At 47.9% G+C, this 21,654-nt stretch overlaps 1 protein-coding gene across 1 annotated transcript; it reads left to right on the plus strand.

Annotated features, from left to right (window-relative positions):
• Positions 1-848: 848 nt before the first annotated feature.
• On the plus strand, positions 849-20,414 carry SPIB (Spi-B transcription factor). The gene is made up of 6 exons (XM_081884424.1): positions 849-1,146; positions 7,627-7,654; positions 8,062-8,149; positions 14,659-14,861; positions 18,059-18,206; positions 19,160-20,414. The coding sequence occupies exons 1-6, from the start codon at positions 1,124-1,126 to the stop codon at positions 19,456-19,458; spliced, it is 789 nt and encodes a 262-aa protein (XP_081740550.1). The 5' UTR covers positions 849-1,123; the 3' UTR covers positions 19,459-20,414.
• Positions 20,415-21,654: the final 1,240 nt, after the last annotated feature.

The following is a 21,654-nucleotide window of genomic DNA, read 5'->3' on the forward strand; positions in this document are numbered from 1 at the left end:
GGCTAGAACCTTCAGGCATGGACGAGGGTGGCACTGTGGTCTAAACCTGAGAGCCTAGGGCTTGCCGATCAGAAGGTTGGCGGTTCGAATCCCCACGATGGGGTGAGCTGCGTTGTTCGGTCCCTGCTCCTGCCCACCTAGCAGTTTGAAAGCATGTCAAAGTGCAAGTAGATAAATAGGTACCGCTTCCGTGTGCTGCTCTGGTTCGCCAGAAGCGGCTTAGTCATGCTGGCCACATGACCTGGAAAAACTGTGGACAAACGCCAGCTCCCTCGGCCACTAAAGCGAGATGAGCGCGCAACCCCAGAGTCGTCTGCGACTGGACCTAACGTTACCTTTACTAGAACCTCCAGGCACTTTTAATAGGCTTTTTGACATACACAGTGGAACCATCCTTTTCAAGGCCACCCCCGTCACAATCGGGGCCAATCAGGAAAGATACTTGATAACACCGACAGCCATTACTTGCCCTTTGTTATTTCAACACACTATCATTTTTGGGGTCCACCCACCCCCACTTTTCATTTTCCTCTGGTGCTATAATGGTTCTCTCTGTTTTATAATACATCATAAAATGAAATACATAAATCCCCCCCCAAAAAAGTAGGCACACAATTTGCAACATCAGTATAAAGTTATACCAAGTGTTGCTTAAAAATCCAATAAAACACGAAATGCAACACACAGAAAGTACAAATCGTCAGAGTGGTCTAAAAACAGCAATGGCCAGCAAATCCCTGGGCGCGCGGACACGATTTTTTTAATGGGTGGCGAAAAAAATGCACTAATGTGCTTCGTAATCTTTTGCTGGGCAAGGATCGCGCAGGGGGAAGCGCGTGCCCTCTTCGCTGCCAGCCCAGCTTCTCTCTCTCTCTCTCTCCTTCCTCCTCCTCCCCTCCCTCGCTCGCGCCCCTTTCCTCGCACCGGACTGGAAACCTCACATTGCGTAAGAGTCCCGGGCCGGCCACGCCCATCGGGGGGAATTTCGCGGTTGTGAGATCACTCCCTCCGCCGCCGCCCGCGAGATGCTATATAATTCCCACCCCCCGCCAAGTTGCACTCGGCAGACGGAGACGGAAAGTTTAGGATCGGTGGCCTCCGCAGCGATCGTGGTGGACTGAGGATGCTGGACGTAGACTACGCGCAGTGAGTGAACCGGGGGGGGGGGGAAGTGTTTTCGATTGTGGAGAAAGGGGCGCGCACACAAATATATGGAATCATCTGCCCTGGTTTTTTGTGTTCTTAATTCTTTAATGTGATCTCCAAGCATGTGCAGAGTATTTTTTCCAAAGCACCCATTTGCCTCCCGCATTTGGAGATGGGGCGTTGTTTCATTTTTAAAACTTTGATCCCTGGGTCTGGGAGTTGCTCTTCTTCTCCCAACTCGCTTCTCCGTCGGTGGTTGCTTGCCGGCTGCGAAAGTTGGACAAAAAGTCTTTGCCCCGAGGCTCATACAAGGGGTGGAGGGAGGGGCGCCCGAGAGGAGCAGAGGACTCCTGTAAGGTCGGGGCAGGTTGGCTGCGTTCCCGAACTCCTGGGTTCTCTGCGGGAGGGAAATCGGCCAGGGGAAGCGGGGTGCCTGTTCGGACCCCCGGGATTCTCTGAATAGGACTAACGATTTTGTTAAAGCCGAGAATGGACTTCAAAACAGAGCTAACTAAAAACTAACTGCATCAAGCGCACACCTTGTGAGTCTACAAAAAGCCTCAAGAGCCAGAATTTTGGATTCCTCGCGTTTCTGGGCTGGGGGAGCAGTTTTGTCTGAAGACAACCAGGCTGCTATCACTTCATATTATTGTTACCCTTGGATCCCACCCTTCCTCCTAGGACTTCAGGGCAGTCCATAAGCCTTTTCTCCTCCACACAACAGCCCTGGGAGGAAGGCGAGGCTGAGTGTTAGCTTTTTGCCCAAGATCACCCAATGAGGTTCATGGGATAGTGTTAGCATGAGACTGCTCATCTCAGGGTCTTGAGTTCGAGCCTCACGTTGGGCAAAAGATTCCTGCATTGCAGGGGGTTGGACTAGATGACCCTCGGGGTCCCTCCCACCTCTTAACAATTCGATGATTCTCTAACTTGGGATACGAACCCAGGACGTCTCCTGCCTAAGCAGTGGCATAGCGTGGGGGGTGCAGGGGGGACCGGCTGCACCGGGTGCAACATCTGGGGGTTAGGGTTAAGGGGCGCAAATCCACGGGTTAGGGGGCACAAATTACTTGCCTTGCCCCGGGTGCTGACAACCCACGCTACGCCACTGTGCTTAAGTCCAACACGACTCACCACACGGTCTCTGTAATTTAATGTCAGTTGCGAAAAGTAAGGGGCCGGAGGAGAAAGAACACGCAGTGGGAAGTGTGTGTGTCAATTTTTTTATGCTGTGGGGGCTTTATCCTTGGTCACTTTGTGCACAGGATCCGTGCCTTATGCCTGGAAAGTTCCTGGAAACTCCAGTATTAAGGGCTTCTGCTTGTCTCTTAAGGCAGGTTGCCGCCAACATTTTCAAACGGGGCTCCTTTGCAAGGCAGGACCTGCTGTAAGGAGAAAAGTTCTCTGGTATAACTTTTCCCACCACGCTGGGCAAAACCTAAGCTGCTGAATTCCACCCCCCCCCAATTTATTTATTTTTTTGCAACAGTGAAAAGGCTCAGAGACTTTACACTTTAAATACGGAGACCCTACTCCAAATTTAGCAGCCCCTTTCCGCCCCAATTTACTTGCAATCTAATATTGGGTGCTTTTGAACGCCCCACCCCAAGCGCACCCCAACCTCAACTTTCTCCTCTCACTTTCCTTCCCCTCCTCTTGCCTGTTATGCAAATGCTGAGGTGGGGAAAGCTAGATTTGAATATTTCCTCGGCTCACAAGAGTGTGACTGTGAGGGGGTTGGGGTGGCGCCTTCTATGAGGGGAGGGTGTGGAGCTCCTTTGTCCAGCTTTTTCCATCCCAAATGTTGTGTATACAGTATTATCCACAGCCCTCCTGACATTGATTGAGCCAGTTTTAATACCTGCCAACTTAGGCCCACATTGACACCATGTGTGATAAAGTGCCACCGAGACCCCTTTACAAACAGCCATGTATTCCCTCAGAGAATTCTGGGAACTGTAGTTTGTCAAGGGTTCTGAGAGTTGCAGACCTACAATTTTCAGAGTGGTTTAACAATTGGTTCTTCTTCGCTGGGAATCGGAGCTCTGGAAAGGGAACAGAGGTCTGCCAAAGGTCCCAGGGTTCAGTCCCCATCAGCTCCCAGAGCGAATCCTGCCTGAAACCTGGAGAGTGGCTGCCAGTCAGTGTAGACAATACTAGTCTAAATGGAGCAAACGGGTCTCACTCAGTATGAGGCAGCAGCTTCCTATGGGCCACCAAAAACTGATCTGGTTTTAAGCACCCTGTGAAATAACTGAGAGGGACAACGTGCCTTCCCATTACAGTGGTACCTCGGGTTACATACGCTTCAGGTTACAGACTCCGCTTACCCAGAAATATTGCTTCAGGTTAAGAACTTTGCTTCAGGATAAGAACAGAAATTGGGCTCCGGCAGTGCGGCAGCAGCAGGAGGCCCCATTAGCTAAAGTGGTGCTTCAGGTTAAGAACAGTTTCAGGTTAAGAACGGACCTCTGGAACGAATTAAGTACTTAACCCGAGGTACCACTGTACTTAATTTGTTCCGGAGGTCTGTTCTTAACCTGAAACTGTTCTTAACCTGAAGCAGCACTTTAGCTAATGGGGCCTCCCGCTGCTGTCGCGCGATTTCTGTTCTGATCCTGAAGTAAAGTTCTTAACCTGAGGTAATATTTCTGGGTTAGCGGAGTCTGTAACCTGAAGCGTATGCAACCCGAGGTACCACTGTAGAGAGCCCCTCAAGGTAAATAAACCCTGTTTATTTCTTGTTTAGGGTCTTCCTCTTGTTGCAGCAATTGAATTACACAAGGGGTAGGTGCCCATCGCCCCAATTTCCCCATCTGGTATATTTTATCCTACCTCTGTCCCTTTTCTCCATAACCAAGTGGCGTAGCTTGGGTTGTCAGCACCCGGGGCAAGACAAGTAATTTGTGCCGCCTGACATCACTGCCACCACTTTCTCCAGAGCTGGCCCAAGACATTTTGCAGCTTGAGGTAGAACAGGAAATGGTCTCCACCCACCCACGCTCTGTGATTCAAGGTGCATGAAGGCCAGCGGAGCTATTTTGGCACCTGAGACAGGAAAAAAAACCCACCTTTTCTCTGGAAGTAGGGGGAAAAAATAGTACAAATAAATAACAATGGGCTGCCTTTCCATGACATTAATTTGCCCCTCACAGAGCTTCAAAACCTGAACACCCTTCATGGAAGATAAGGCCATGATGTCTATAATGCTACTGAATAGCAGTTGCTAGGCACCACAGGAGGGAAGATGCTTTGTGCACAAATCCTGCTTGCTGGTTTTCTACAGGCATCTGCAGACCCTCCAAGTTGTCCCTGTTTTCCAGGGACAGTCCCAGATTTGCAGAAGCCGTCCCGGTTTCTGATTTGATCCCGGCACGTTCCGCTTTTCCTTGGGACCGTCCCTATTTTCATCAGACAACTGTTGGAGAGAATGGGGTTATTCGACCCCTTGAACCAAAGAGATGAGTAACTTGACAACTTTTGGAATACATCTGAAGGCAGGCTTGTGTTGTTGTTGTTGTTTAGTCGTTTAGTCGTGTCCGACTCTTCGTGACCCCCTGGACCAGAGCACGCCAGGCACTCCTGTCTTCCACTGCCTCCCACAGTTTGGTCAGACTCATGTTTGTAGCTTTGAGAACACTGTCCAACCATCTCATCCTCTGTCGTCTCCTTCTCCTTGTGCCCTCCATCTTTCCCAACATCAGGGTCTTCTCCAGGGAGTCTTCTCTTCTCATGAGGTGGCCAAAGTACTGGAGCCTCAGCTTCACAATCTGTCCTTCCAGTGAGCACTCAGGGCTGATTTCCTTAAGAATGGATAGGTTTGATCTTCTTGCAGTCCATGGGACTCTCAAGAGTCTCCTCCAGCACCATAATTCAAAAGGCAGGCTTGTAGAGGGAAGTTTTAAAAATGTTTTAGTGTGTGTGTGCAACACACAAAACATTTTAAAAACTTCCCTCTACAGAGCTGCCTTCAGATGTATTCCCAAAGTTGCCAAGTTACTTATCTCCTTGGCTCGGCGGTTGCCTAACTCTACACTGTCCAACATTTATCTGATGAAAATAGGGACAGTCCCAAGGAAAAGCGGGACATGCCGGGATCAAATCAGAAACCGGGATGGCTCCTGCAAATCCAGGACTGTCCCTGGAAAACAACATATATTTCTGTTGGAAGCTGCCCAGACTGGCTGGGGCAACCCAATAAGATGTGTGGGGTATAAATAAGTAAAATTTTCATTATGGAATGGGACGTCCCTATTTTCATTAGAGAAATGTTGGAGGGTTTGTGGTTGGAGAACAGCACCACACATTCCGAGATGTGCAAATTTCTTATGTGCTTAAAACTAAAATTCCTAGGATTCTTTTTTTCTGGGGTGTGTGTGTGAGGGGGCACTTTAAACGTGTGCACATGAAAGTAAGTTGCCTGACACGTCTTGCCTTCACTGTATTTGCCAGTTTAACCTCTGACTGTGATCTCCTTTTATCTGTCCTCCCCTCCCCGTCTGTTTCCCTTTTTAATCTTTTTCTAAAGTCCCCTCCCTCTATTAGCTGTGTATCTCTATTTCCCATCAGAGACATTTTGAAGAGACATTTTATCGCTTGGCGTTTTTGTTTCTCTAGTACTTTCAGGGCTCCCAAAAGTGCTTTGTGACAAATCCTCCAAAAGTGGCCCGAGGCAGGTCACTTAGTATGCCCATTTTGCAGATTTATGGCAGGAACTGAGGCCAAGAGAGGGTGACATGTTCAAGGCTGGCCTTCTAGATGCATTTGACTTTGGCTTAACACACACAGCTATAAAAATGCCTAGCGTGTGTCGGGTTCTCTGTCCCTAGTGCAGTGTAGAGAAGAGGATATGAGGCCTTCTGGGTACGGGTTATCATTAAGCCAGAGAAGTCCAACATATCTCTGGGGCAGGTAACAATATTTTGGGGGGTTTCGCAATCAGGGCTTTGAAACTGGGCCCAAGGCCCACATTTAGGCTGCTGCACAAACTGAGAATATAGGTATGATTTAATGGGAACTGTTGAGGCTTTTACCTTTGGGCTCTGAGACTTGGACCCACACAAGTGTTGTGCTTTCAGATGTATTCCAGGAAATATCAGTATTTACACACACACACCTGGTTTTCACAATGTTTTCAGGCGTGGCTCCTGAACAAAACAGGACATGCCAAAGAGAAATTTCCAGTGGCCAAGGCAGTGTATTAGGCTACGGGAGAGATCCACATCTGTGCCACATCTGCTGTGAAGCCTCAGTTTTCTGTCTCCTAGATCAGGCACGTCCAGCTGGTAGATCACTGGTAGATCAACTGGCTCCCCTAAAAAAAGCTCAACAACTTTGACCTGAACCCCACTGCCAGTTTTTAACTCTGTGAGTAGATCGCAGTCTCTTGGGAGTTGGCCACAGCTGTCCTAGATGCTCAAATGTCTCACTTGGAAAACAAAGAAGGGAAGTTGTTTTGGCTCAGTTAACATTTGGGTACTCAACATTGTGGGTTGTAGGAATGGCAAACCTGTACAGTGGTTCCTCGGGTTACATACGCTTCAGGTTACAGACACCGCTAACCCAGAAATAGTACCTCGGGTTAAGAACTTTGCTTCAGGATGAGAACAGAAATCATGCTCCGGCAGTGCGGCGGCAGCAGGAGGCCCCATTAGCTAAAGTGGTGTTTCAGCTTAAGAACAGTTTCAGGTTAAGAACGGACCTCTGGAATGAATTAAGCACTTAACCCGAGGTACCACTGTGTAGTACATCAGCCCTAGGCAACATGGCCTCTGATTAGAGGCCACAGGTTCCCAACCTGTCTATTGACAGGAGCGCTTATGATTCACACATGCACACTCAGTTGCCTGCTCTGACCTGAGTCTCAATTTTGGTGTGACAGGGTAGGTCTAGACCATGTCTGGGGAGCTCTTGCTAAACTACAACTCCCATCGTCCCTGGCCATTGACCTTCCTTGCTGATAGGAGTTGTAGTTCAGCAGCATTTGGAGGTTTCCCACACCTGCTCTATAACTTCCCCACCCCTCCAGGTTCCTGAGCTTTACTGTGTAGGTGCCCTCTTTTTGAGGGTGTATGAATTATTGGGAACATATCCCTGAATAAATAATTATGCATTTTCAAGAAAAATAATGTGCAGTGCAATCTGACCAAGCAGCCCCAAACCTCAATATACCTGCCTCCGTCTGTAAAATGGGAACAATGCTTCCTTGTTTCTTTCCTCTTCTGTGGGGATGAAAGATTCAAACCCGATAAATATAATAAATCCCTTTGCAAGGAAGAAGTGGCACTTAGATAATTAGTAACTAGCAGAACAGCAAGCCTTAATTGGTTTAATTGCTAGTTTAGCAGCGACTAGGGCTGTCACTCAAATCTTGATCATCAGTTTATGTTGGTAGAATATATAGGATGGTGCTGTAAATGTGTCTGTTAATAGTGATGATGATTCTGCTGCTGCTAACCAATTTCCCTTCTATCTTGGCAGGTTCGAGGGGTCCCAGTATGGCTATATGGTAAGTGTGTGGCCCAGAATCCTTGCATTTTACTGGTCTGAGTGAGAGAAGAGGATTTCAAAGTGGGATTTTGTTGAGAGCTGTGTAGCTCAGAAGCCAAGATGGAAACATAAGAAACGGTCTTGCACTGAGTCGGACCATTGGCTCATCTAGCTCATATGGCCTACACTGGCTGGCAGCAGCTTTCCAGGGTTCCAAACGGGGGGAATTCCCAGCCCTACCTAGAGATACTGGGGGGTTGAATCTGGGGCCATTCGCATGTGCTCTTAACCACAAGCTTTCCTTTCGTTTTCTTAGTGGAAGCAGACCGGGGTGGGTTTAGAGACGGGGAGTCTTCTTCTTGCATTTGAGGGTGTGGAGCGAAGGGGTTTTAATGTTGCTCACAGGCCTGCTTGTCGTCTTCCCAGTTTCCCAGCGGCTGCATCTATGACCTGGACTCTTGCAAACAAGAACCCACGTTTGCTTCCTGCCTTGGAGACCCCCAGAGCTCCCCAGGTAAGGCATTTCTTAGTGCTGGGGAGTGGCTGCTCAGAATGGCTGGGGCAACTTGAACCGATGGGTGGGGTATAAGTAATAAATTATTATTATTATCATCATCATCATCATCAGTGTTATTTTTCTAGAAAAGGAGGTGCTGGAGCTCACCATTAACTTCTCCCATGTTCTCTTCCCTGAGAGGTACTGGAGCTGAGCTCTGGCTGAAAAAAGCCATTACTATTATTATTACTACTACTACTACTACTACTACTACTACTACTACTATGACTACTACAGGAGCCAGAAGACCAGGGTTGCACACACAGTATACATTTAAAGCACATGACGCCCACGCCCCCATCTTCAAGAATCCTGGGAAGAACTGTAGTTTACTTCTCACAGAACTACAATTCCCAGCACCCGTACAAACTACGGTTCTCAGAATTGTTTGGGGATTGCTTTAAATGTATGGTGTGCGCACAGCCGCATGCAAACTAATTGTAGGAGGCATATTATATACCACGTGGGTACAACTTGGACCATGTTGATGGGAATAGGGAGTCCCAGTGTTGTGAGGGCACCAGGTTGACTACCCTTCCTCTACATACTGAATGAACAAAAGTAAGTTCTTGTTCTCTCACTCGCCGATTTGCATGTGACCCTCTTTTGCCTAGCCGTTAAGACGGCCTGCAGAAGAGTCATGCATAGCTTTCCTGTTTAGAACAGACGAATCTCTCTCTCTCCCTTCCTCCCCCCTCCCCACCTGCCCCGCTCGCTTGCGCAATCTGCATTTAATCAGCGGCTGCCATCTGATTTCTGGGATGTGCTTGCATCTATACAGGTCTTGGTGGGGGCCTGCCACAGATAGGCACTCTGTATTATTTGCAGAGAGAGAGAGATACTGGGTTTGGGCTTTGTAGTCTCGCTGGAAGTTGCCTGAAGATCAGGATAATCCAATCTGGGACTGGCCTGCCACTTTTGATCTCTGGCACCAAGTTGCCAATCTACTCTGGTGTGCAACCCAATCTACTCTTAATGTGCAACCCAGCCAGATGGGCAGGGTATACATAATAAAATTATTATAATCCAGTGATCGACCGCCCACCCAGCCTGCTTCCTGCCACATCTGCAGTGTAGTTTTGCTGCATTGGGTGGCAAGACAGAGCTGATATGTAGATCTGGCAGTTTATCAGTATGTGTTCTTTGTTTGGTTTTTTTTATTCTGCCTTTCACCCAAGAAGCTCACAGCCTGGCTAGTTTGATGAGCCTTCCCACTCCTGCTCAGCAGTCAATAATAATAATAATAATAATAATAATAATAATAATAATAATAATAATAATTTTATTATTTGTTGCAACAGCCACTCTGGACAGTTTCCAGCACATACAAAACATAATAAAACAATAAGCATTAAAAACTTCCCCATACACGGGTGTCTTCAGATGTCTTCTGAAGGCCATTTCCTTGACATCTGATGAGAGGGTGTTCCACAAGGTGGGCACCACTACCAAGAAGGCTCTCTGCCTGGTTCCCTGTAACCTCAACTTCTCGCAGGGAGAGAACTGCCAGAAGGCCCTCAGAGCTGGATCTCAGTGTTCGGGCTGAACCCTTCTGCCTTTCAAGCAACACCATCCACACACCAACCCACCCCTGGCCTCTGCATAAGTGAGCCGGTGTGTCGGGTTCTTAAGAGTGTCAGGATTCGGGCCTGAGGAGGCCAGGGCTCAAATCCCCACTCAGCTACAGAGCTCACTGGCAGGGCTGTCTTAAGCATATGCGGCACGGGGTGCAAAGGTCCACCCGCCCCCCCCCTCAGGTTGACCAGTCCCAGGCACGCAGGAGGGTAGACCTGGCCAGCCGCCTCAGCATCTCACTGGCTCGGTTGCCCCCGAACTCGCAGCGCAGAGCTGCCCACAGCAGAAGAGCCTGGCACAGGGCTCCGACCGATGGACGGGCTCTTCCCTGACTCAACTCTCGGGCCCCGGACTCTCAGCCTGGCGCCCCTGAGAGCCTGACGCCCGGGTGCCCTGCACCCCTAGCACCTATGGGTAAGACGGCCCTGCTCACTGGGTGCCCTTGAGCCAGTCACTACCTCACAGGGTGGTTGTTGGGGTTGCGCCAGGAGGGAGCGAGAACCATTTACGCCACCTCGAACTCCTTGGGTAGGAAGGCGAGGCGTATAAATGCAGTCTGAGGAATAAATATATGGCACCTCAGAATTGGAGCGTTGGGAGGATCATGAAGTTCTGCTCCCTGCGATGCAGGAATATGCAGCTGTCCCATACAGGGAGCGAACTTGTAAGATCTTTTCCAAAAGCAGAGTGGACTGAAGCGATCAAACCGCTCCAGAATGTGTCTCTGTGGTTTTCCACACACCCACCCACCCCTATGGGTTTTTTTTTATTTACTTTGCCTTTCTTCTGTTACGGTATCCAAAGTTAACACACAACTTAGTCTCTGCTCCAGGCGTTGACCAGGCTTGGACTTGCTTTAGCTTCAGGCAATTTGGCCTCATCGCTTGCCTCCCAGCCATGCCCCAGGACTTCCTTTAGTCTTGCCCGCCTTAAGGGGCAAATACGCCCACAATGGACTTGCTTTATGCTGATGGTCTGCAGCTCTACACCTTCCTTTTCTAATCTCACTACCATTTCTCGTTATCTTAAGCTTCATTTGTCCAGAAAATAGTTCTTCCTCGCTCTCCTTTTCTCTCATGCTGGGGGCTCGCGTTCAGTCCTTTCTTCCCCCGAACCTTCCCTTTTCTGTTCAAGCTACTGCAAAACATAAAAATGGCAGTTCTCCATCCCACCCCCTTCTACCCTGCCGGCCCCTGCTCCAGAAATGTGTTATTATTTATTATAATTAAATGTCTAGATTGCCCTTCATCCGGAGATCACAACATAAAAGTACAAAATGAGAACACAAACAAACAAAAATGAACCGATAACCCCATCACCTCCATAATAACATTTAAAAGGCCGTGAAATGTTTCATCAGTCAAAGGTCTGGTTATAGAGAAATGTATTCCCCTGGCGCCTAAAGATATGTAATGAAGGTGCCAGGAGAGACTCGCTGGGGAGAGCATTTCACAAATAGGGAGCCAATGTGGGAAAGGCCCTGTTCTTGGGTTGCCACCTTCCGGACCTCTCGCAGAAGAGGCACACGAAGACGGGCCTCAAATCATGATTGCTGGGTTCAGGTCACTTCATATGGGGAGAGGAAGTCCTTGAGGAAAAGGCAAAAAGTAACTTGCCATTCCCAAATCTTTCCGATTGCTAAATCCCATTCTTTTCTTCTTGTCCTTTTCTTCTGCGGTGGCACTGGTTGATTGTCTTTTTTTTAACAATAGCAGCCAGAGTGCTGGACTCGGACCTGGGAGACCTGGGTTCGAATTTTGATAAAGCCTGCTGGGTGACTTTGAGCCAGCCACCTTGAGCTCCTTGGAGGAATATAGCTGTAATAATAAATAAATATTCTCTCCCAGTTTGACTTGCTACCATTTTCTGCTCATCCTCCTCACCATTTTCTAAGGCTTCCGTTCTCTTATCTGATCCAGGTTTAATCTGCTACTCTTCCTTTTTGTTTTTTTTCAAACCCTTCGCTCTTTGGCTCCTCCTTTATCTCTCTTTTATTTGCCTTCTATCATTCTCTCAGTTCAGCCCCACTCCCTTACCTCAGAAGAGGATTTTGGCGGGAAGCTGCTTTCTGCGATGACACTAGGGAAGACTGAGGATGAGGGCAGGAAATGCTGCCTGCAAAATCCTGGCTCTATCTCACTCCCTTCTTCTCCTCCCCCTATTTTTTATTGTTGGCGTAACCCAGAAAGAACAGCTGCATATTCCTTCATTGCAAAGGGTTGAACTAGATGATCCTCAAGATCTCTTCCATCTCTACAGTTCTGTGATTCTATGAAACAGCATTGGCTCACGTTAAGAATAATCCATTCTGCAACAAAAATGTGTGTGTGTGTGTGTGTGTCCAAATAGATATCTAATGTAGACTGACAATGATAAGATATACATTCAACTGCAGAAAGGGGGAGTAAGATCTTCAGACTACTCAGCAATGATTGGTGGGTCTTCACGCTGGCAACTTTGAAGTACAGCTGTCACATCCGTCTTTAGTGCAATTTTATTTAGAGACCCTTTTGTTTTGTTTTGTAACGCCACTTTTCAGAGCATGTTTGGGCTATATAAAGTGAGACATAAGTATTTTAAGTAAATGATACTTTCATCACGGCTAACAGAGCAATTCTATCCATGTTTACTTGGAGGTAAAGGTAAAGGTAGAGGGACCCCTGACCATTAGATCCAGTCGTGGCTGACTCTGGGGTTGTGGTGCTCATCTCGCTTTATTGGCCGAGGGAGCCGGCGTACAGCTTCCGGGTCATGTGGACAGCATGACTAAGTCACTTCTGGTGCATGGAAACGCCGTTTACCTTCCTGCCAGAGCAGTACCTATTTATCTACTTGCACTTTGACGTGCTTTCGAACTCCTAGGTTGGCAGGAACTGCTAGGTTGGCAGGAACTGCTAGGTTGGCAGGAACCTATCCATATTTACTTGGAGGTAAATCCTAGTAAATTAAATGGGTCTTTTATTCCCTGTTTAATGGGATTAGGATTGCGGCCTAAACTTTGCACTACGCTGTTTCAGGTTCCTCTTTTGCTTGCTGCCCCTGGCTTTACTGCCCCCTCTAACACAGCACTTTTTAAAAAAATAAATAGCATTTACAAGGTATGTCTTCTCCCAAGGCTTTGGTCTCTGCTCCTTGCCTTTCCTTCTCTGTTCTCCTATTTCTTCAAGGTAATACAGCCCCAAATGTATTCTACAAACCCTGGGGCTCTCCTAAGCCTTCTAATATCTTTTTCTTCAGTATGGCATTTTGATTGGATAAGAATTCACATTCAGAGAACTGAATTCACTCTTTGGAAATAGGGTCTGGATATTGGTTTCAAAAACTGTGCCCTCCAATGGAGAGAGGAGAGATTCCGGGCCTGCAGCCAGTACTGTATGTACCTGCTGTTCCCTATGCAAAATCGATGGCTTAAGGCATTTGCACACAGAAGAAAAGCCTTTGTAGCCTGAGCTGAGTAACACAAACCTCAACCCTGCTGCTCTTAAACCCAAGAGATCAAAGTGGATGTTGGGAGCGATGGCTCCAGGATTCACAAAGCAGAGAAGGGAAAACAGGAGGAGGGAAAGCTACCAAGGCAACCTTTTGAAGGGCAGAGTCTGGTCCATTAGAACAGATGGGGCACTGCCCACTGCTTCACGCCCTCCTTGAGTAAAATCATAGAACTGTAGAGTTGGAACGGGACCCCCCAGGGTCATCTAGTCCAACCCCCTGCAATGCAGGAATCTTAGCTAAAGCATCCATGACAGATGGCCCCATCCACCCTCTGCTTTAAAAACCTCCAAAGGAAGGAGAGCCCACAACCTCCTGAGGCAAACCGTTCCGCTGCCAAACAGCTCTTACTGTCCAAAAGTTCCTCCTGATGTTTACAGTGTTACCTCAGGTTACAGACTCTGCTAACCCAGAAATAGTACCTCGGGTTAAGAACTTTGCTTCAGGATGTGAACAGAAATCGTGCGGCGGCGGCAGTGGGACGCCCCATTAGCTAAAGTGGTACCTCAGGTTAAGAACAGTTTCAGGTTAAGGTACCACTGTAGTTGGAATCACCTTTCTAGTACAGTGGTACCTCTGGTTAAGAACTTAATTCGTTCCGGAGGTCTGTCCTTAAGCTGAAACTGTTCTTAAGCTGAGGTACCACTTTAGCTAATGAGGCCTCCCGCTGCCACCGCCATGCAATTTCTGTTGTTATCCTGAAGTAAAGTTCTTAACCCGAGGTACTACTTCCGGGTTAGCGGAGTCTGTAACCTGAAGCGTTTGTAACCTGAAGCGTTTGTAACCCGAGGTACCACTGTAACTTGAAGCCCTTGGAAGAGAAAGTCCAGGTATAGGGTGGTATATAAATTCAATAAATGAAAATAAATGAAATGAAAGTCCTGCCCTCCAGAGCAGGAGAAAACAAGGCTTGCTCCATCTTCGAGGTGACAGCTGTCGAGATATTTGGCGATGGCTATTGTGTCGCCTTTCTCGCAGGCTAAACATACCCAGCTCCTTCAACCATTCCTCATAAGGCTTGGCTTCTTGACCCTTGACCGTCTTAGTTGCGCACATTCCAGCTTGACAACATCCTTCCTAAATTATGATGTCCAGAATTGGACACCGTATTCTAGGTGTTTTGTGTGTGTGTGTTTTGGCCTGGCTGGAAGAGGTCCTCTGAGAATATCTCTTACTTGCCTGGGTTAGAGGAGTGCTTGTTTGTGTACATGTAAACTAGCCTACTGTACAACGTTTACATCCATTGCCCTACCCACATTTGACGCTGGCATTTGCCCACCACTAGCATGCGGCCCCCTGAAAGCTTGCTGAGCCCAGGGAATGTGGCCCCCGGGCTATGAAAGGTTCCCTGCTCCTGACTCATTGACTTGTTCTCTTGGGTCTCCTTTCTCCTTGCTTTTCAGAGTCTTGCATGAACTGGCTGGAGATGCAGGAGCCAGGCTATGAAGGCTATGAGGTGGGGCAGCTGGCCCAGCTGCAGAATGTCCAAGTCTCCTACCTGCATAGTTCTTACCCGCAGCTCTCCATGGATTCTGTCTACAGCCAGGAGGGAGTGGTACCCACGCAGAACATGTGCCTCGCACCCAAGGAAGACTACAACACCCAGGTGAAGGCGGCGCCTAGTCCATTTGGGGCGGGGCGAGAGAGAGCCAGGACCTGGGAAGGGAGTGGGGTCTATGGGTTTTGGGAATGGGAAGCCAGGAGACCTGGGTTCTCAGATCTGGTATTGGAGCTTGGTGGGTAAGACAAAGTGCTGCTGGGTGCCAATGAGTTCTTTTTATTTTATTTTAAAGTTTTTATTTGACTTTACAAATTCATTCACACAGATAATGTTCTTGCATCATCATCAATCTTTATTACGGTCCAGAGACCCAACAAAACATTACAAAGTAATACACAATTCATACAGCCTACCTCCAGGTTAAACAAGCATTTTGTTCAAAATATAGGGATCATTGGTTCTTGCAACCATCAATAAAAACTTTGCCACTGCTAATGTTCTAGTGTTTGTCCGGTCTTCCCATAGGAACCTGACATAGTGAGCCTCTGATTTTCCCGGGAAAGGTAGCAGCAAGGGTAATATCAGTTCAGCCCTGGCTTGCTCATATTTTGCACAGTGCAACAAAATATGTTTTATGGAATCGATGTCTTGAGCACACGAGCAAAGTCTGTCCTGGTAGGGAACTCCTCTCAACCTGCCATCCAACACTGCAGGAGGAAAGACGTTTAGTCTGGCTTTGGTGAAAAGCCTTTGATAATTTGGTACTGTCAGGTTTTTAATGTAAGATGATAACTTAAAGACATGCCCATACTGCACTCCTACTCCTAGCGGACTACAGACTGCGTGTGATTGAGATCGCAAGTCACTGTGTGCATTATCCCATAATCTTTGATTTAACATCTTTAGGGTGCCTTCATAACCCAGGTAATACAGTTGGGGGGGGGGAGGGTGACAGACCAATAGAGGTGGCTGTTCTTGCAGATATTAAAACTTTACACACGATTCTTCCAAATCCTAGGGCTTCCCTCCTTCGCTCCATGGGTTCTTTAAGTAACTTTTTCAACTGCATATTATACGTCCATCTAATTTACAACCCTCCATTGTATCCAAAGTCTATGTATCATTGCAAGAGTTATTTAGAACCTGACAAAAGAGTTGAAGTGTTTACAGTGGTCCTTCAAATACAATCTATATGTATCCCATTCTCTGTTGAAGTTTTGATCCTCCTGATTTCTGATTTTCCCAGTTAATCTTGCCATCTCTGCATAGTCCAGTAATTTCATCTGCCAGTCCGCCCTAGTAGGTATCTTATCGTCTTTCCAGCTCTGGGCATCCTTGCAGCTGTTGTACATAAACAGGGTGCCAATGAGTTCTTGGTAACACTCAGACTAGGGCCGGGCAATATCTAGTTTTCAACATTGTGATATATCACCAGCTAAACATATATAAATATACTAATATATCACAATGTCTGAAATAAGGATGGAGCTATGTAGAGGCACTAGCTGGCTTCACAGTTTTTCCAGTGTCATGATTTTTTTTAGGCATTAGGCAGGGGAGGGCTGAGCTGACGGAGTTAACAGAGGCTGCAGGAATCGAGAGGAAGCATTGGCTGGCTTCACGGTTTTCCTCACATTATGATTTTTTTGCATAGCGCGCACACACAACATGATTCACAATATATTGCCACATCAAAAATTATGAAACCGATAGCACGATATGGACTTCCAAACCGGCTTTGGATGATATATCAATCTATTGCCCAGCCCTAACCAGGGGACGCGGGTGGTGCTGTGGGTAAAACCTCAGCGCCTAGGACTTGCCGATCGCATGGCCGGCGGTTCGAATCCCCGCGGCGGGGTGCGCTCCCGCCGTTCGGTCCCAGCGCCTGCCAACCTAGCAGTTGGAAAGCACCTCCGGGTGCAAGTAGATAAATAGGGACCGCTTACCAGTGGGAAGGTAAACGGCATTTCTGTGTGCTGCGCTGGCTCGCCAGATGCAGCTTGTCACGCTGGCCACGTGACCCGGAAGTGTCTGCGGACAGCGCTGGCTCCCGGCCTATAGAGTGAGATGAGCGCACAACCCTAGAGTCTGTCAAGACTGGCCCGTACGGGCAGGGGTACCTTTACCTTTACCTTTAACCCAGACCACACATTTATAGCCCTCTCATACCGCTTTAAGAGCCACGGAGAATCCTGGGAACTGTAGTTTGGTCTTGTTGCTGGGGATTAGGACTCTGTGAGATCAGCACCTCTAGCAAGCAACAGTTCCCAGGATCTCCATGGCTGTTAAAGTGGTATGAGGGTGCTATAAAAGACTGTTTAAAGCGGTATATGCATGCTTTAAATGTACTGGTGTGTAGATGTGGCCCCAGATTAATCTGAAACAGAAAAAGGGGTTATCTGTTTTGCCTTATCTGGGTTCTGTAGCTGTAGTCCAAAGCTGTAGTCATGGGGGGTGAGTGGTTTTGATAAGAGGAAAATGGCATCTGAGGGGAAAGATTAATTACTCTCTCCCCTCAGGCACCACTGCTCTGATCAAATTGGTAGGTCCTCTCATCATAACATTCAAGAAGAACCTTCTAGATCAGGCCAATGGTTCCTTTATAGTCTAGTATCCTGTCCTCCCAGGGGCCAGTCAGATGCTTGCGGTAAACTGAGATGCAGGACCCAAGCTCAATAAACATCCTGCCCTCCTAAGAATACCAGGTACAGGTATTCAGAAGGATTACTGCCTCTGACAGCCATCAGCAACTGATAGCATTATCCTCCCCAATCGCCCTATCTCCCATTCTCCCCCTGCTGCTACTGTTTGTCAAAAAGTAAACAAAGCACCAAGGAGATCCTATCACGGTTTTCCTGGGTAATGTATCATTTGGGTCCTAACACATAGCGACACTCAACAAAATGTTCCTAGTCCCTAATGAGAGAACTCAGCCAGGGCTCTGGCCAGCCTAGATCAGGAGTCTTCTATGGGGAAGGAAAAAATAACCCCTTTTTCTTCCCTTCCTGTATCACCCAAAGGCTCAGGTGGGGAGTGTGTGTTTTTGATTGTTACTGTGTTGTGTATTTTTGTGTTTTTATATTGTAAACTACCCTGTGATCTTCGGATGAAGGGTACTATAGACATTAAATGAATGAATGAATGAATGAATGAATGAGAACAGTAGGGGAATCCCACCATGGCCTTCCTGTGTAACATGTAGTTTGGTCCTAACTTCCTGGGCAAGGACGTTCCACTTTGGCTAACGAATGCTGTGGGTTTTTTTACCCCGCCATCCTCCATCCCATGGACATCTACAGATTTACCTCCCCTATGAGCAGTACCCTCTTCCCAGGGAAGTGCCTAGCCCCTCGTCGGAAGAAGAGGAATTCCACGGGGAGAGTCGGAACCTGGAGGTGTCCTCCGACAGCGACTTGGATGAGAATCTCTCACCTGGTTTTGATTCAGGTGGGTGCCTCCATCCCGTGTTTTCAGCACCCAGCAAGACCATGCATCTTGTGTGTATGTTTCTGCACATACATGCAGAAATACTCACTGTATGTCAAGAAGTAAATCGGCGAAGTTGAGAGGATGTTGCTGCCCAGGGGTTGTGTGTTGACCCCTGCCCCCAAAAGAGCCAGCACTTATAGGGTACTGCCAAGAGTCTTTGAGTCTGCAGTCTCCAATCTCCCAGCTAAAGTGGGCCCATAGAGGGTGCCTTGTCTGAGCACCCCCAAAACCCTGGAGCTTGCCAATCAGAAGGGTGGTGGTTTGAATCCCCATGATGGGGTGAGCTCCTGTTGCTCTGCCTGGCTCCTGCCAACCTAGCAGTTTGAAAGCATGCCAGTGCAAATAGATAAATAGGTACCGCTGCAGCGGGAAGGTAGACGGCATTTCCGTGCACTCTGGTTACCCTTGTGGTGTTCCATTGTTCCAGAAGTGGCTTAGTCATCCTGGCTACATGACCCAGAAAGCTGTCTGTGGACAAATGCTGGCTCCCTTGGCCTGAAAGTGAGATGAGTGACGCAAACCCATAGTCGCCTTTTTATGTTTACGTTTACCATATAAAAACATAATAAAACCATAAACCTTAAAAACTTCCCTATACAGGGCTGGCTTCAGATGTCTTCTAAGGATTCTATAGCTATTCATCTCCTTGACATCTGATGCAAGGGCATTCCACAGGTTGGGTGCCACTACCAAGAAGGCCCTCTGCCTGGTTCCCTGTAACCTCACTTTTTGCAGTGAGGGAACTGCCAGAAGGCCCTCAGAGCTAGATCTCAGTGTCCGGGCTGAATGACAGGGTTGGAGACGCTCCTTCAGGTACCCTCAATAGACATGATGGCTATTTTCTTAACCTCCACTGAACGCCAGTTGCTGGGTTGTGCTGACGATTTTTGTTTGTCTGTCGCCCTCCGCAGGCTCCCGACGGAAGTTGCGCCTCTACCAGTTCCTGCTGGAGCTCCTTGAGCGCGGCGACATGAAGGAATGCGTGTGGTGGGTGCACCGCGACGCAGGGATCTTCCAGTTCTCCTCGAAGCACAAGGAGCTCCTGGCGCATCGCTGGGGACAGCAAAAGGGCAACCGCAAGAAGATGACCTACCAAAAAATGGCTCGGGCGCTACGCAACTACAGCAAGACGGGCGAAATTCGCAAGGTCAAGAAGAAGCTCACCTACCAGTTTGGGACCACTCTGCTGGCGCAGTCGGCCACCTCCTAAACTCCACCCACCCACCCGCTGCAAGAATACGGGGCTGGGGCCATTAATAATGACTGGACCTCCATTCTCTGCCTTCTCCAGACCACCTGCTTTCTGGTGCCTTCAGCCAAACTGTGTGAAAGAATCTAGGCTGGGTGGGAAGAGATGTGAAGACCCAAATCAGGGTGGGGTGGGCTCCAGTAGGTTGCAGTCAGGGAGGCCAGGTGTGAAGGCACCGAGATCCTCCACCAGAGGGGTGGGGGATATGCACTTTAGCGGAAATTGGGCTGCTTGGACTGTCATGGTAGGGTGAGGATAAAGTATAATACAGCAGAGGTGGAGCGAAGCATTCTGGGATCCTTAGGAGGCTGTTGGCTTTGCCTGGGTTGATTCAGCAGGGCCTGGTTCATATTTTTCTTTGGTGGAGCACAGAAAAAAGGGGGTGTGGGGAGGTTAATCACAGTACAGGGGGAGCAAAGGGGTCCATGTGGTTACCTTCTGATGAGGTGGTGGGGGACTACGCTGTGAAATAGGAACCAGGTGGGGGTGGTACTCTGTGTGGGTTGGTAGATTTGCTCTGCTGGGCTGGGGCCAAAGTTTGGTAAGAGGGGTGTCACTGAGGTCACTCTCTGCCCCCCCTTCCACCCTGGCTAGCAGTTTAAACTGGTAGTTTTAAAACAGAAGGAGCTTTTGTGAGTATTTATGCAAGGTGCTGGGATTTCTAGAAGCAGCATATTGTTTTGCTTAGGTGTGGCAGAGGAACCCAAAATTCTTGTCCGGGAGTTCTGTCTGTGTGTATATGTATATATATGTAGGCAAGATGTTTATTTAATGCTATAGGTCTGGGGGTTTGGTTGGGTTTCAGTCTCCTGAAGGGTTTGTTTGTTTTTGTACAAAATCTGATTATTATTTTTTAAATGGATCTCTTCTGTATAAATTGTAAAATTTGCAAATAAATTTTTAAGGAGTTTGGCTAATTTGGAGGGGGTCGTTAAAACCTTGTCCTGGAGCGATGGGGAGTGGGAGGCTGTGAATTGCAGTGTCCATCAACTTTGGAGGGGGGTGAGCTCCCTCAAATATTTTATGGGGTGGGGGGTGAAGAGACCTCCCCGGCCCCTAGGAATTGGTTCGTACACTCATGGCAGAGGCGAGCTCTGAACAAGATGCTTAGCCGCTCAAGACTACACCACTGCATATAACGGATTCTATTTTGGGGACTCTTTTTTTAAACATTGCACTCCATCCCAGCTTACATCTAACTCCAGATCTTTTGCAGAGCAAGACTACAAAAATATTCTTAAGGATTAACTTGTCTTTAGATATGCTTTCAGTGCTCCAGAGCAGATTGTGCAAAGACTTCTTGGCATCCTTGCAAGACCACGAGCTTTTCCCGCTGTCCCTTGGGAGATATCCTGAGACTTAGCATCTACACAGCGGGTTGGGCAGAGAAGTTACTGTCTCCCTCCCAACCCATTGCCGTAGCGAGGAGGAAATTTCAGATTGATCTGAAAAGCAGAGATGGCACTTTCCCCTTCTCTCTGTGATGCTGGGCTGAATGGAGAAGACCCTCTTGGACCAGGCTAGCACTGCAGTGGGGAAATAATTCTCTCCCCCAATGCTACGGATTTGTACAAATCAGCTGAGGATGAGCTGGGAGGGGAAACATAGAATGTGTGCATGTTGGGGTGTGTGTGACTGCACTCACTCGGGTCACACAGCTCCCTGGAGGCATTGCAAAAGGGCAATGATTGAAAAAGCTGAACTACTCTTACACTGCATACACACCATACACACATTCCCCACCCACCCCCACCAAAAAATGATAATTCTTGGAACTTTAGAATGTTAAGGGTACTGGAAATTATAGCTTTGTGAGGGGCAAACTACAGTTGAGTGAAGCCAGTGGAAGACAGGAGTGCCTGGTGAGCTCTGGTCCATGGGGTCACGAAGAGTCGGACACAACTAAAGGACTAAACAACAACAACAACAATGTGCTTTAAATATATAGTTCATATGCAGTGACGAGGCAGAGTTTTTTCTGGCGTGTAGAGGAAGGAAGACTTTGGCAGTCTTTCCAAAAAGTCAAAATAGGAGCAGTGGTTTATAAAATGAAGGCATCACCCCCAAAAGAGAGAAGAGAAGACCAGTTTGCATAGATGCAGACACAGACACAATGGGCATCGGTTAAACAGGAATACAATTCATGTTACCATTGTG

Source organism: Podarcis melisellensis, assembly GCF_964234715.1.
Source record: "Podarcis melisellensis genome assembly, chromosome: 13".
In the NCBI taxonomy this organism is placed as follows: domain Eukaryota; kingdom Metazoa; phylum Chordata; class Lepidosauria; order Squamata; family Lacertidae; genus Podarcis; species Podarcis melisellensis.

Excerpts from the sequence above, each read along its gene's own strand:
- SPIB (XM_081884424.1), top strand. The coding sequence starts at position 1,124 with ATGCTGGACGTAGACTACGCGCA. Across the intron at positions 7,655-8,061 it reads GGTCCCAGTATGGCTATATG|TTTCCCAGCGGCTGCATCTA; the intron begins GTAAGTGTGTGG and ends TCGTCTTCCCAG. Across the intron at positions 18,207-19,159 it reads CTCACCTGGTTTTGATTCAG|GCTCCCGACGGAAGTTGCGC; the intron begins GTGGGTGCCTCC and ends CGCCCTCCGCAG.